This window comes from Euphorbia lathyris, chromosome 4 (genome assembly GCF_963576675.1).
Source record: "Euphorbia lathyris chromosome 4, ddEupLath1.1, whole genome shotgun sequence".
In the NCBI taxonomy this organism is placed as follows: Eukaryota; Viridiplantae; Streptophyta; class Magnoliopsida; order Malpighiales; family Euphorbiaceae; genus Euphorbia; species Euphorbia lathyris.
The window spans coordinates 25413053-25428538 of NC_088913.1; the positions used below are offsets into that span (position 1 = coordinate 25413053).

General features: G+C 34.0%; 2 protein-coding genes across 2 annotated transcripts; one reads left to right on the plus strand and one right to left on the minus strand.

Moving 5' to 3' along the window:
* Positions 1-1635: 1635 nt before the first annotated feature.
* LOC136225556 (phosphoglycerate mutase-like protein 1) lies at positions 1636-5511 on the plus strand. The gene is made up of 10 exons (XM_066013613.1): positions 1636-1773; positions 2430-2491; positions 2651-2758; positions 2837-2916; positions 3527-3704; positions 4015-4089; positions 4238-4326; positions 4486-4605; positions 5004-5048; positions 5160-5511. Exons 2-10 carry the CDS (start codon positions 2432-2434, stop codon positions 5272-5274), a joined length of 870 nt encoding a protein of 289 aa, XP_065869685.1. The 5' UTR covers positions 1636-1773; positions 2430-2431; the 3' UTR covers positions 5275-5511.
* Positions 5512-5587: 76 nt separating this feature from the next.
* LOC136225555 (fatty acid amide hydrolase) lies at positions 5588-14161 on the minus strand. The gene is made up of 21 exons (XM_066013612.1): positions 13979-14161; positions 13735-13813; positions 13256-13365; positions 13077-13137; positions 12379-12566; positions 12163-12292; positions 11946-12023; positions 11434-11581; positions 11134-11246; positions 10968-11043; positions 10692-10763; positions 10085-10136; positions 9779-9859; positions 9603-9686; positions 9381-9484; positions 9109-9201; positions 8537-8605; positions 8055-8119; positions 7565-7626; positions 6012-6107; positions 5588-5832 (listed from the first exon to the last, which is right to left on the minus strand). Exons 2-21 carry the CDS (start codon positions 13811-13813, stop codon positions 5770-5772), a joined length of 1824 nt encoding a protein of 607 aa, XP_065869684.1. The 5' UTR covers positions 13979-14161; the 3' UTR covers positions 5588-5769.
* Between the last annotated feature and the right edge of the window lie 1325 nt (positions 14162-15486).

The following is a 15486-nucleotide window of genomic DNA, read 5'->3' on the forward strand; positions in this document are numbered from 1 at the left end:
ATCTACAACATTAACTAGCTATTTGATTCTTTAAAATAATATAAAATATTAATTAACTAAAATTTAGCTATCCAAATTAATATTTACTCCAACTATACTAAATATTTGACTCTCTATTTGATTATTTATTTATTATTAAAAATGAATAAAATTAAAAAAAAAGTAAAATAAAGAAATAAAGAATACAAATAACTATTCAAAAAGACTATACAAACTTAGCTAGGGAGAATCACTAGCTATTTATTTTAAAGAGTCGTGCCATTTTGTTGGAGTATCTCACTAAGGGCCCGTTTATTTTACCTACTCGTTGCTGTTGCTGTTTGCTGTTACGGTTTGCTGTTGATGTTTGCTATTGCTGTTACGGTTTGCTGTTTGCTGTTGGAAAAAGCTGTTTTTCCAAAAAGAAGATATTCTCTGCTTTTGTAAAAGGCTGCTTTTCGGGTGTAAAAGGCAAACAGGAGATCACTAACCAAACATCCAATGATGCTTTTCAATTGTAAAAGGCAAACAGGAGGTCACTAACTAAACACCTAAAACTCTCCCTTTTGAAGTGAAAAGGCAAAAGGAGACTGAAAAGAAGCAACCAAACACCCCTTAACTAAATGACGAGTTCTTATATTAAGTACATAGTCCTCCATGTTACTTGTAGGATTCTAATTCACATTTGGATACATGTATATTATGATATTGCTAATAAAAAAATATTATGAACCTTTACAATATGGATGGGTCCATACAATAATTTTCACCTAGTTAGTGACTGACCAAGTAAATTTGGTTAATCACCTTTAGATTTAAGCTTATTAGGATCATATCATAAAGAATGATTTCAAAAAAAAAAAAAAGATCATATCATAAAGATTAGAATCATCGTAAATCACACATCCTAAATCTAATGGTGATCGATCAAATTCAATTAGTAAGTCACCTACTAGATGAAAAGTACCTCAAATCCATGTCACTTTATGCGAGATGCGCTAATAAAATTTGGCCTAATACATAAATAACCCCTTGAATTTGTCCAAATATTGCAACTGTCCTTCGAACTTTCAATTATAACAACTTATCCCTCAAACTTGTCCAATTGTAAAATATAGCCCCTCAAATTTATCCAATTCTAAAACATAACCCTAAATTGCTAATATGGACTGCAATTGAAGAAACACGTGAAATAAAAAAAGTTGCAACGCTCGTGGAGTGTGATAATCAGATCTTTGGCGTAATACGAATCCGGGGAAACATTTTTACGGTTGCTTCAGGTACGGGGTAAAATAACCCTAAATTGCTAATATGGACTGCAATTGAAGAAACACGTGAAATAAAAAAAGCTGCAACGCTCGTGGAGTGTGATAATCAGATCTTTGGCGTAATACGAATCCGGAGAAACATTTTTACGGTTGCTTCAGGTACGGGGTAAAAAAAATCTCAATTTGTGGTTATGTTTTACAATTGGACAAGTTTAAGTGGTAAGTTGTTGCAATTGAAAGTTGGAGGGGGCAGTTGCAATATTTGAACAAGTTCAGAGGGTTATTTGTATATTAGGCCATAAAATTTTACCATGGAAAGTGTGGGCTAAAAATAATTTTAAGTGTCAATTTTAGGGGGCATTTTGACACTTAATTGGAATATTTTTACTTGAAACTTTATGAGTCCAATCAATTTATCAGATTATCACTATCACTCTTTAGCTCTCTCTACTTCACATCACAAACCCCTCCTCTGCATATCTTCTTCCTTCTTCTCTCTGGCTTCCCTCCTCATCTACTTTACCAGGTAATTAAAATGACTACTCTTTCTAGATAGGGTAGGAATCTGGTTCTTCTGGATGTTTCTTATTCATTTTATTTGTCAAAGTCGGTCTATTTTTTTCCTTTTCCTTTTGTTTCTTTTTGGATAATTTTGGGTGTTTTGGTTTTTTTAGCCATTTGCATCTCATCTCTGTTCTCTGCTTCTATCTTTGATAGCGATATATATTCTGTTCATCTCTTAGTTTTCTTTTGGATTGATTTTGTTCGATTCCGTTCAGTTTTATTTGTTTTATGTTATTGAAATAGAAGATCTGATTTCTATCACATCTGCAGTTCTAATGGAAATTTCATCTAAACGAACAGGGAAATAAGTTGAATTGGAATTTGAATTAGTTTTACAAAGTAAAAAGGGTTTATGTTCATTTCAAAAAAGAGATTGGACTGTTTGAAATTGCACCTGACACTATTTTAATGAGGCATGAAATTGCAGTCTCTTAAACCTTGGAGACTATAGATTGTTATGTATAGGCTAAATTCGCTCTTTCCCAATTGGAAGATGACCATAGGGCTAAATTTTTAGCCTTATTTTTTATTTTTGTGAGGTCCTGATCTTCTTTCTATTAAGTTTGATATAATTCTTTGTTCTCTTCGTTATTTGAAAGATATTTTGTTGAATTGCAGATATGGATAGTGGTCCAGGTCCAAGCTTGTTTCCACTTCACCGCTGCAAAACTCTTCATTTGGTTGGTATCAAATTTTATTGTTTTTCAAATAAACTTTGTTTTCCATTATGGATATGAAGCTGCTAAAATATTTGGTCTGAAGGATGTCCAAGATTGCCTTCTTTCTTGGCTTTTGCTCGCAAATCAGGGCTTTCTGGTCTTATAAAACCATACATCCAGGTGAGGCATGCTCAAGGGATGCACAATGTAGAGGGAGATAAGAACTACAAAGCTCTCTTGTCTCCCGAATATTTTGATGCACAGCTTACTCAACTCGGCTGGCAGCAAGTAAGATAAATTCCACACACGTTTTCTTAGTCTTCCAAATTTATGAAAAAGAAGCTCACTCCAGTCATTTACTTGCAGGTTGATAAGTTGCGAAAGCATGTTCATGAGTGTGGGCTTCCAAAGAGGGTTGACTTGGTTATTGTATCTCCTTTACTAAGGTTCTAAAGCCCTTGTTGAGAGAATTACTTATTCATACTGCTGCTTCTTGATATTGAGTATGCACTTGTGTGATTTGAAATCCCGATATTTTGATAAAGGAGACAGTGAAAATATTGATATGTTCATGATGAGCTGACGTTCGTGCAAAGTTCTATTCCTTTTCGCGTTTGAAATGTTTATGTAGTTTACTTGGTTAAGAGTTCTGCATTACTCTACTTAGAAGTTAGAAAAGATGGAAATTGTTCTGGTGATGATTTCTCGTTCTGATCAACTCCTTCTGTTGGTGTTCTTAATCCACTGAACAAGTTTCTTTCAGATAATATCTGAATGCTTTAACAAATTTCTGGTATAAATTCATTGGAAAGGTTTGGGTGCATTTGATCTATGTTTTCGAGCATTCGGCATTGCTTGCTTTGCATTGAGTATCATTGTTTAATATTTTAAAGTTGTTACATTGTTCAGTGGTTCTAAAATATTGATGATATTATTTTCAAATGTTGACTTGTATCAAACTGCAAAATTAGAGTATGGGCAATTTCCGAATAACTTAAGTAGACAGATCTTTCCAGTTTCCTCCTAACTTTAGATGATGTTCATTGTGACTTTCAGGACTTTGCAAACAGCTGTTGGAGTTTTCGGTGGTGAGGAGTACGAAGATAGGGTAGACGACGCAGTCCCATATGCAGTCCCATTGATGGTGGCCAACGTTGGAAACAACAAGAGAGGAGCAATATCAAGTCTCAATTCCCCACCTTTCGTTGCAATGGAACTTTGTCGAGAACATTTTGTAAGTCTTCAAATAGATGGTTATATCTCCAGGAGTGTTTGTAAGAGTTTACCTTAACAACAGTATAAGCTAGTCCAACAGTTAGTGATCTCACAAGGAAATTTTTTGGATGTTAAACTTAATGCCTAATTTCTGCTAGATTTATGCTTAAAATATAATTTCCTTGAACTCCTAAAAGAACTTGACTCATCATGTTTGTTTTTCTCTCCATCCCTGGTTGAACTTTCGGTAGCAGTACTTTCTAACCTTTTCAAGTACATAAACTGGAGGCTTACATAGTTCTCTTTTGTGTTGTATTTTCTTTCTTCAGGGTGTGCATCCTTGTGACAAGAGGCGAAGCGTAACAGACTATCAATATCTTTTCCCTGCAATTGATTTTTCATTGGCAAGTAGTTGGATTCTTAAGATAAACTGAACTAACAGTTCTAATCTTCTTTATGATGCCTGCCATCTTTTGGTAGCGGTTCTAAATTAGACTAAAACCCGCGTTTCACTGGTCGTCCTGTTCAATAACAATTCGAGATTCTTTTCAGATAGAAACTGAGGAAGATGTGTTGTGGAAGGATAACGTGAGAGAGACCACTGAAGAACTTACTGCCAGGGGATTGAAGTTCATGAACTGGTAATACTTGCTCCAGAGTTGATAGAGCTCTGACTTTCTTTTTCAAGCCAATGTTTTTTAAATTAAATGATTTGAGAAAAATGTTAATATCTGAATCGGTTTCATAATGTCCTTTGATTTTGCATGTTGCATCTTGGGTCTTAATAATGCATTTTGCAGGTTGTGGACAAGGAAAGAGAAAGAGATAGCAATTGTTACCCATAGCGGGTTTTTATTTCATACGTTAAGTGCATTTGGAAAAGATTGTCACCCATTTGTGAAGAAAGAAATCTGCAATCGGTAAGTGTTCGTGATTCCTGTCAAGTGTCATCTTAGCTTCAGGATATCTCTGGCATTTGCTATGCTTTGAATGTTGGAGTAACAAGCAGTTTTGTGCTTGTTATTTATTACCTAAATTTATCATTGTTTCAATCTGTTTCAACATAAGTGAGTGGTATTTTCCTTTTCTGTCTTTTTTTTGTTCCGTAAATCGCCAACAAAATAAAAGCTGAAGTGCTCGTTTTACCTAATTGCTGCCTCGTATCTGAAGTAGTTTACAATTTGAGTGTTTTTTTTCTTTATTTGTGCTGATTTTCTTCACTTCACTTCGCCACCTGTTGTGTTGTGTGTTTACTGCACTTGCTGTGTCGCACTTCCTAATCTTGTAGCTACAAATGAATGATTTCATATGCTTGCAGCTTTTCGAATTGTGAGCTTCGGTCCATGGTTATCGTTGACAAAAGGTGTGTTACACTAATTTCCATGAAACATAGAGGACAGTTCAATTATTTTTCATAAACATAGTCTCTATGATCTTCTTGATGATTCTTACATATTTTCCCCACGTATTCCAGCATGAGTGGGTCGGATCTCTCGACTACTAACTATCCCGGAAAGATTCCTCATGGGTTGGATGCTCCTAGCAATGCTCACGAGGAAGACGGGCCCAAAACACACACACATGGCTGAGCAGCCGTTGGATTGGAATTAAGTTGAGCATTCATGATTCAATATTAGCATTTCTTGGAAAATTATGGCTGCCGAAACTCAGCAGTACTTTATTTTCTTGCCCAGAACTTGTAAACTTGGGTGAATTATTGCTTTATATCATGCCATGAATTTTTATTATTTGTTGCATGAGCCACAAACAGGCAATCTGTTCTTTAATCTTTGCCCCTTTAATGGTTCAATCTGCAACCTCTTGAATCTTTGGCATTGAACTTTGATTAACCATCATTGTACTCCTAATTAGAAAAGTAGCAAACTTTATGGTAACCATAAATCCAAATGATAAGTTGTAGAACCTTGTCATTTCTCATAGCTTGGAGAACCAAACACTATAAGACATTTTTTTCCATCAAGTTTTTATCAATAAGAAGAATTAATGGGGACATCATTTTTATGAAGAAGTATGAAGCTCTTTTCCAGACAGTTCATAGACATTTCTAGGCCACATGCAGTGCTTCATTTGGTCTTCAGAACATCATAAAATGATGCAGGCTGCTTCTTGGGCTTTCCATGTAGTTCCTGAAACACAGATTTACATAAAACTGTCAATGTATGTCCCGGTAACATGATATAATCTGTCTAATATATATAGATCATAGGATACGATAACCTATTTTGCCATTCTTAGTTTAAAACTAAGCTGAAGCACCTTACCCGAAATGAATAGAAATTTTACTCCAGGCAACAAGAAATCATACCTCTACTGCAGAAGCTAAACGCAGAAGTGTAGCTTCTCCCCATGGACGACCAATTAGTTGCAAACCTATTGGCAGCCCTTGTTTATCATACCCAACCTGAAACCAAAGAAATTTACCAAGTAAATTCCTCATCTGCAACAAAATTAGTATGCCATGTTTTTGTCATCAAACATGGGGAAACAGTAAACTCATACTGTTCAATATCATTCTAAAAAGTAGAGATCATTCCACTCTTTCCTTCATCAAAGTGCTGGTTGGGTTCTCATTTTGTTTTTTCACTCCAAATAGTAAAATAAAAGTGTTCAATTAGAATTAAGAAACTACTTATAGTTATTTCTAAAAGAAAATTAGTTAACTTCTATCAGAGAACTTTAAAAGCAAACAATAGATATAAAAACAGTTAAACAAAATGGACACTAAATTAATCAACGAAATCACCATATATATTTCTTGTCCTTTTTTTTTTTTTTTTTTTCTAACAATTCAGCCTTAAAGTTACGTCGCATAAAGGATGAGCAAAATACATCTATGAACCCTGAATTATAGGGTTACTAACATTATGACTTCTACACTTCATTTCGTAAAGTACAAGTCTTTGAACTATACATTTTATACTAACAGTAAAGTTCAAACGAAAGAAAATCCATTTAAAAAATCAAAGAAATGATGACTATTGTTTTTATCCATTCACCATAAAATTATAGTCAAATACCTATTTCTAGGTCATTATTTTGTTACTTTGCTTGGATTTGGATTTTAATGTTAGGATGATGTAAAGTTCCAGAACTTTTATGTCACAAAATAAAGTTTAGAGACCATAATGTTAATAACGCTATAATTCAAGGGCCATGGATGTATTTTACCCCCAAAAAAATAGTAGAATAATGGAAATTTCAAGCATTTCATTGACTTAAACTGAAATCTATATTGTTTCAAAAAAATGACATCTATTGTTTCGGAACCTCCTTTTGGATTAACAATTGGGTAAATTACACTCATGACCACTGAAATTTACCTAAACTAACATTATGACCACTAAACGTCAAAACGTAACATAAAAACCACTCAATTTTAGACTTTCTCACATTATGACAACTAAACTTCAATTAACGCCTCAAAAATGTCGTTGATAACCTCAAAAATAGAAAATTCCAAGAATTGATAATATTCTTAGTAACTTTAATTCTTTAAGTTTTTCATTTTGAGGTGATTTATATATTGTTTGTATAGGAGAGAGAAAGTGAATGTTTAGAGAAAGCTCTCGAAATGGTGATTTTGAAAACTAAAAAACGTGGTTTTAAGCAACTTTAATGTATCGACTTTTCTATTTTGAGGTCGTCAACGGTGTTTTTGAGGTGTTAATTGAAGTTTAGTGACCATAATGTTAGAAAGTGTAAAGTTGAGTGACTTTTATGTTACGTTTTTAAATTTAGTGGTCATACCGTGAAAATGAGCAAAGTTCAGTAGTCATGGCTGTAATTTACCCATTAACAATTTGTGTGAGCATAGCAAAATGTGATGCTATATGTTTCACGGAGAGGTAAACAACTCACTGGGATAGAAATAGCAGGAAGACCGAGAAGATTCGCTGAGATTACAAACCGCATGAGATAAGCTGAAAACACAAAACACATGCATAAGTATTGAATAACATGTCATTCTCAGAACAGTGGCAAATAACAATGAATACTTCAAATGAAAATGGCAGAATAATTAAATAAATCTGTCTGTGCCTACATATCATTTCCTTACAACTTAATCATAGGAATGCAGATGCTGTACTTGCTAGAGCATAAGACCTCCATAGCATCATTTTAAACCAATGCGTGATCCCATTACATGGACATAACATTGAATTTTAAACTATCAATAACAATTTAAAGATATTTTTCTCAGATTTCAATCATGTATACACTCGTGAGATCTGCAAATTTTTAATTAAATTGAGATTTCATTTTCATCCTTTTCTGAGTTCATGATGTAAAATTTGTCACCATCTGATTTATTGTCTAGTGCGTAAGCTTATGAAGGGTAAGCACCGACCTGTAACCTGCATATCAGTCTCCCCATATTTAAGAGCAGTTGGAGGTATTATCGGTGCCGTCATTCTGTCATTGACATAAGGATAGAAGCATAATCTTAGTATAGAATTCATCATAGAAACTCCCATGTAAAGCAATGTAGGATAGTCAATAATGAGTACTGGAGTAGGGTGCTATCTTTTTCCAAGAACACGGGATACAAGTAATAACTCAAATATTTTTAGTAAAATCAGTACTGTAAAGGAAAAAACAGATCTATTTGAAAGTTCAACCTCATCAATCCAACAACAGATCATGGCAATCGACTATATAAATGGTGTGAATCTTTCAAACAAAAGAACAGCCTCTCATGTAATACATAAAATTTGCTCAGAATTTTGAAGAACAGGAGCAACCAGTTCAATATTTCATTGATGTCATCTACTGTATCATAAATTCAATGGCAGAGGATGGCTAAACTTGAAAACAGTAGAAATTACATACCCAGTTGTCGGGGTCACTATGACGTCAACCTTCTTAAAAATCTCCATGAAATGGTACATTAGCCTTCGCCTGAAACAAAAATGATCGACTTGAAAGAAATTTCTCTGTTTATATACAATGGTAGAACATCAAATCTCTTTATATCACCATGTCTCCTGTGGCATATGGGTCCTGCTTGTTTGGAATGTTTCAAAACCAGAGTACCACCAAAGGTAGCTAAGCAAGTTCGAGAACATAACAATGCAATTTTAAATATGTGTGATATAAAGGTTTAAAGAAGGAGCGAGACTATCTCAAGCATCTTTTCAAACTAATCAAGAAAATAGTAGTTTTCAGTAGCTTAAATAGTTTTATGACAGGAAAAGTAAGCATTTCCTTCATAAACATGAAGCAACAATGTCTGTACATGTTCTAATTGGAATCCACTAGCTACCTAATACTTCCAATGGATGTAAGGCCTTCAGAAACTTAAATACTAGAATAATGAAAATTTTAGCTATATTTTAAATGCATTAAATTGTAAAAAGAAAGCAATGAATTGTAAAAAGAAAATTATAGATATTTAATCTCACCTAATACACTGTGCAGCAACATAGTCTGCTGCACTGAATGATTGAAATAGCGCAACACTAGTACGGGTGTCATATGTCAACCTCGCACCTTTACTGCAAATGGAAAATAAAAAACTCCAGACTTCACCAATAAAAAATTCATTTCATCCACAATGTAATAAATAAAGAGAACTCATCTTAAATTTTCATGGATATTCATATGAAGTTAGTTAAATGCATAACACAAGACATTACTGTTGATCCATTGCTCCATAAAAGGCAAAGAGACGCACCCATCATTAAGATCATGGTTCAATGAACATAGGACTTCAGATCCAATAGAAACAACATGAGCAAGGCGCATCTCTTCAAGCTCAGGAATAACAATCTCTTCTATCTTCAACCATGTTAAGAGGGAGTTGCAATCTCAGTAATAACAAGATATGTTTGTATATTATCAAGTATAAACTGAACATGAAAATGAAATGAAGCACATTCTGGTAATGAAGACTTACTTGACACCCATGTGTTTTCAACAGAAGGTTGAGAATGTCCTCGCATGCATTGGATATATCAGTTGAGTGCACATCATTGAACCACTGAAAGCTATTTATATTAGCTAAAACTATCATTTAATATCTGGAAAAGAAACTAAAGCCCATTGGTCCAGTAGAAAGGAAATGTCGCGCACCGTGGTATACTTTCCAAGTCGTAATGATCCCAATATATCCATATTTTCATATGATGACAAACTAGGTAAACAAGGAGGAGACTACAGAAAACATGTAAAACAGTATAAGGATGGCATACTCAGAGAAAATGATAAGCCTACTGGCAGCTGGATGTGTGGAATAAGATCCTATTACCATAAAATATTTACTATTCACTTAAAAAATAAATTAATATCAAAGCTAATTAAGGACTTGAAATTATTAGTATGATCTAAATAAAAGTCAGCTAAACTTGTTTCACATGACTGATAAGCTTGTAAAATTACTGGTTTTATGCTGATTCTATCTTCAGGGGAGGAGCCCAACATCGCAGAATACCTGAGGAATCAACAGAATGCAAGGTGACCAGCAATACCAATGAAGTAATTACAGAACTTCTATTGATGGCATAAAGGAAAAAGGTGCATAACAATAAAAAAAAAACAAAAATCAAAATATGGACTTCAGGAACTATGGTGAAAAATTACAATGCAAGGCATTTTATTTTACTTCATTAAATTTTTTCTCCTTTTTCTACGGTTGGGGTGGGTGGGGCACTCTTCTCCAATGAAAATGAGGATGTACTTCACAAATCCTTTGAAGCACCCTATCTAAGGGTCTTCGCAAGTGATACCAGTTTGTAATGTATTGATACATCTAACTAATAATTTATTAGGAAAATTATACTCTAAAAAAGAAAATATTGAATAAATTGATCCTAATATGTGAACTGAAAATTATCCCCTTAAAGAATATGCTAACCTTAGGGAAAATGAAATTTCAACATAAAAATAGAATGTAAACCCGCAGCTAGTTCCCATCTAACGTATATATATGTCTAATATAAACTTGAAATAGAGACCTAGCTGCTATTGAAAAGCTTGAAATACTTACACTAGCATAACATCCTCCACTGAAGATGCAATTGGTCCAATAACTTCCACAGTCCCACAACCACATAACGAACTATGCCACAATAGCACCAAGAGAAAGATCAGTAAAAGAAATCTCTACTGCTCAGAAAGACAGAAAGTATAACTTCATACATCTTATAAAAAAAGGCTATTCTTTTTCTTTCTTTGCATAACCAAGTCAGATGAGAATAGTAAGTTTAAGAAACAGAAAGGCTAGTAATGACATGTCCTAATTGACCGATGCTAGAATTCTTACCCTCCCATGTCTGTCCTTCCATACGTCGATTTAAGGCCCACTACACCACATAGGGATGAAGGTATGCGCACTGAACCTGCCTTTTTTTCACCATAAAATTGAACATGAAAATTAGTGTTATATGTGTCAACTATTAGTCATATTTAACATGACACATAAGTACAACCTCCACCATCTGTTCCCAAGGCAGCAGAGCATAGTCCAGAAGCTACAATTGCTGCTGGGCCTGATGAAGATCCACCTGTGTACCTATCCATTGCATGAGGATTTCTGGTTGTTCTGCATTTCAGTGTAATCGTTAAGGGCTAAAGAAAAAAGAAAATAGATAAAACTGGTGGTTCAATAATTGTCAATAAGAAAAAAAAAAATTATGTATATATCCATTGCAAACTCTTGTTACATTTAACTTCTATGATAGAAAAAAACCACAATTCATAACATATTTAGTCCTACGGAATTAACTTACCCATAATTGGAATTGTTTCCCGTTGTTCCCATGCCTAACTCATGCATATTTGCCTTCCCAACAAATATTACACCACAGCTACGCAATCTAGAAACACAAACAGCATCCTTTTCAACAGAACGAACCTCATGCATCCATGTTGTTCCACCTGTAATTGATATAGTAGGGTTACATGGAAGTTCACTTTGCAATCAACAACATTGAGAAATGTTAAGAAATGTCTGAACTGTGTGTAAAACCCAAGAATAGTATTTATATTATCTTTGGCACACCCCTGGATGCAAATGCCCCTTGGGCTTGAAGCATGTACAACCCAGACTCTTTCTACCATGTGTTGAAATTTCAACAATAATTGCAATACTAAGATTTGAATACCCAACCTCCTGGTCTAAGAAGCTCTTGATACCATATCAAGGAATCATCAAACTCAAAAGCTTAATCTAATAGATAAGACCCAAGTATAGTATTTATATTATCTCTGGCAAGAACAAAGAAAAATATAGATGTTGCACCTTTGGATGGATGAGGATAGCAATCAATGTCATCCTTGATTGCCATGAAAATGCCATCCAAAATGGATAATGGATTTCCTGCACAATCACAGCAGAAAACCTCAATAAAAAAAACTGACAACAGTTGACAGCAGATAGTTAACAATATAATCATCTAGGTCAAAAAAAAAAAAAAAAAAAAGACACAATATAATCATCTAAGGAACTAGTTAGTTACCTTCCTCAAACCTCTGTGTAGAAGCTGCCGCTTGTTTCCTGACTTCCTCCTTATCAAAAGAAATCAATAATGGTGTTGGGGGCTTTCTCTTATTGAACTCCTCTATGACAGAGATAATGTTCTCTGCCACCTACAAGATAAAAACAGGATCATTCCTCTGAAATTCTTTGAGAAAAAAAAAATACTGAGATGCTATAGAAACTGATCATGACTCACCATAGACGGGGTTACGAGCTTAGTTCGATAAGCATGTGCATAATCACGTATCTTCCAATATCTGAATGGAGTTGAATCTCCATTCAAGTAGCCAGCAGGATCATAATTAGGCAGACACTTCAAGGCTTCTTCAACCCGATCTTCTGGTTTCCCATCTTCATCCACGACAACAACGCCATGCTCTAGTTCTGTAATCACATTATACTCAATGCATCATCTCCATGTGTAGAACCATAACTAATGAAGCATCAAGTTTATATTCTAAGGCACAAATCAAAGAAAATAGCTAGGGGATTAAGGTGAAAATTGCATCCAGCTTAATTTAAGGTCGAACATCTTCTACAATAAATAGGGGAGGGTGAGATGAAAACAGGTTGAAAACATAAAATGAATAAAGAAAAGTGAAAACTAACTCTATCCCAAAATGCATGAAATAATACAAGTGAAATAGGGTGCGACGGTAACATATATTATAATTAACAGGCCTCTATTACCTGCAATACTGCAATTGAAACGTCTCTAATATGAGATCCATATATATCCAAGATGGATATCATGATGATCTTTGCTCTTTTTCAATTAATGAATCCATATGTAGCTCAATGTTCTAAAGTAACACGGCATGTGTGGAAGCATATGAACATTTGTTCGTACAACCACCAATTTAAGGACAATTTAAGGAAATAGTAAATACAAACCTTGAGGAGGAAATTCAGGTTTAAACATGGGTGCTTCTGGTATCTCAGTGTTCCTCAAAATCTGACAGTAACAATAATTGAAAAACCATCTTTGACAAAATTACCTTTTTCATGGCCCATAAATAATTCATAGCCAGAATAAATTAACAATGGAAGAGAACTCAAAATAGAAGTAGTACCTCATTCATATTGTTCTCCTTCTTTAGAAAAGATATGATCAGAGAACCTATAACCGGAAGCTCAAGGATCTTTACAAAAAACTTAAATCCTATCCCGGTCACATGTGGAGCTATAAAGCAAACAAAACATAACAAAATCAATCTCTTCTAAAAAAAAAAGGGCGGCCCGGTCGCATTACGCGTCCCCGCTGAGCGAGGGTCCGAGGAGGGGTCCCACCACAAGGGTGTATTGGGGGCAAGCCTTCCCTTGCCAATTTAATTGGCAAGAGGCCGCTCCTAAGACTCGAACCCGTGACCTCTGGTCACACGACAACAACGTTTTACCGTTGCGCCAAGGCTCGCCCTCAAAATCAATCTCTTCTATCAGTATCAAAATGCACGCAATTGAATTACTTATAAAAGCATACGCAGAACAAATACATAAACTTCATGCACATATATTGATAAAATTGTAAAAATGCAGGTATGATGGAAGCAACCTTGAAGAACTTCAGGCTTATACACCACTGTGGACAAGTCAATTTCCTTAACTGGAACCATTATACGCTTCTTTCCCATCTTTTTCCCCCAAAACGAAACAGAATCAATCAGTTAACAAACAAAACAATAAAAAAAATCAAACAGTTCATCTATAAACGAGAAATCGTCAGCAAAATTAAGAAGAGTAGACAAAACTGATATCATAAGAGAGAACCAAAATTAAAATTGAGTCAGTTTACACACACCGAATGAAGCTTTGAGGAAGGACAACGTGTTGATTCTTGAAGATCCGGTCGGGAATATAGGAGAACCTGCGAAGTGTGAGTATTGAAAGGAGAATTTGTAGAGGGAGAGAGAGAGAGAGAGAGAGGGAGAAATGACGTTGAATTCAAAGAGGGGATAGTAAATTAATAATTTTGCAGTTGATAGATAAGCTACTTTCTGTTGGCATTATTTCGCTTTATTTATAGTATTTCTGCCATTACTCAAGGTGTTGGCCATTTCAATGCGGTTCGGTAAGGTTGGTTTTGATTATTTAAACTTTCACACTTTTAAGTATTTGATAATTTACTAACTTAAACCACTTGATTTTTCATTTTGACGCGGGTAAATTATTCTTATGTTACGTTTTGAAGTTCAGTGAGTGTAACATGAAAATAAATAAAGTTTAACGGTTATTGATGTAATTTACCTAAAATAGTCATTAACAACCATATTAAAATTAACTTACTTTTATATATAACATGATAATCACATGGTAACCACGTATATACCACGTTACAATAAAATAAAAAAAAATAAACAAATACACTTTTCTATTATCACGTGAAATTTTCAAGCAGTTGAATTAAGTAAATAAAAAATAGGGTAAATAATTATAAGGTCCCTGTGTTTTTACCTAATACGCTACTTCATCCCTGTGTTTTTAGAAATAATTATATAGTCCCTCAGTTTTTGTTTTTGTTAACTCCTTAGTCCTTATACTTGGATCAATGGTCAAACTATACTAAATAAATTTTAAAATATCAAAACTACCCTTTACTTTATGTTTTAATGATAAAACATCTATTTTTTTTCTATTTTTTATTTTTTCTCTTTTTTTCCTACATAATCACAATCTCTTCAATATAAACTCCAATGTAAAGTAATTTATTTATTAATTTTTATATAATTATAAAACTTTAATTTAATAACGTAAAATTTATTGACTAAAAAAATGAATGAAAAATATTTCAAAAATTATCAAAATAGGAGTAAGACTATCATTGTAAAAAATTTTACAATTCTAAAAAATTTTACGAATAAAGAAAAAAAATATATGATTTTTAAAAAATTATAAAAAAATTTATAATAATATTTTTTTTATAATAATATTTAATGTTAGTTTAAAGATATTATATTAAAAAATAAAGAAAAAAATAATTATAATTTAAGAAAATTAACAATACATTTTTTCAAGTATATTAATTTCGGTGTATACAACAACAAACAACAACAACAAAGTCTTAGTCCCGAAATGATTCGGGGTCGGCTAACATGAACCATCATATAAAACCGTGAAAATCAAGTCGTGTCAGCGACACAGATTCGCTCCCTCCACTCCGTCCTATCCACTACCATATTTTCCTCAATTCCCAATAAACTCATATCACTCTCGATCACCCTCCTCCAAGTTTGCTTAGGTCTTCCCCTACCCCTCACCACTACATCCCTTTGCCACTCTTCGGTTCTCCTAACCGGCGCATCAAGCG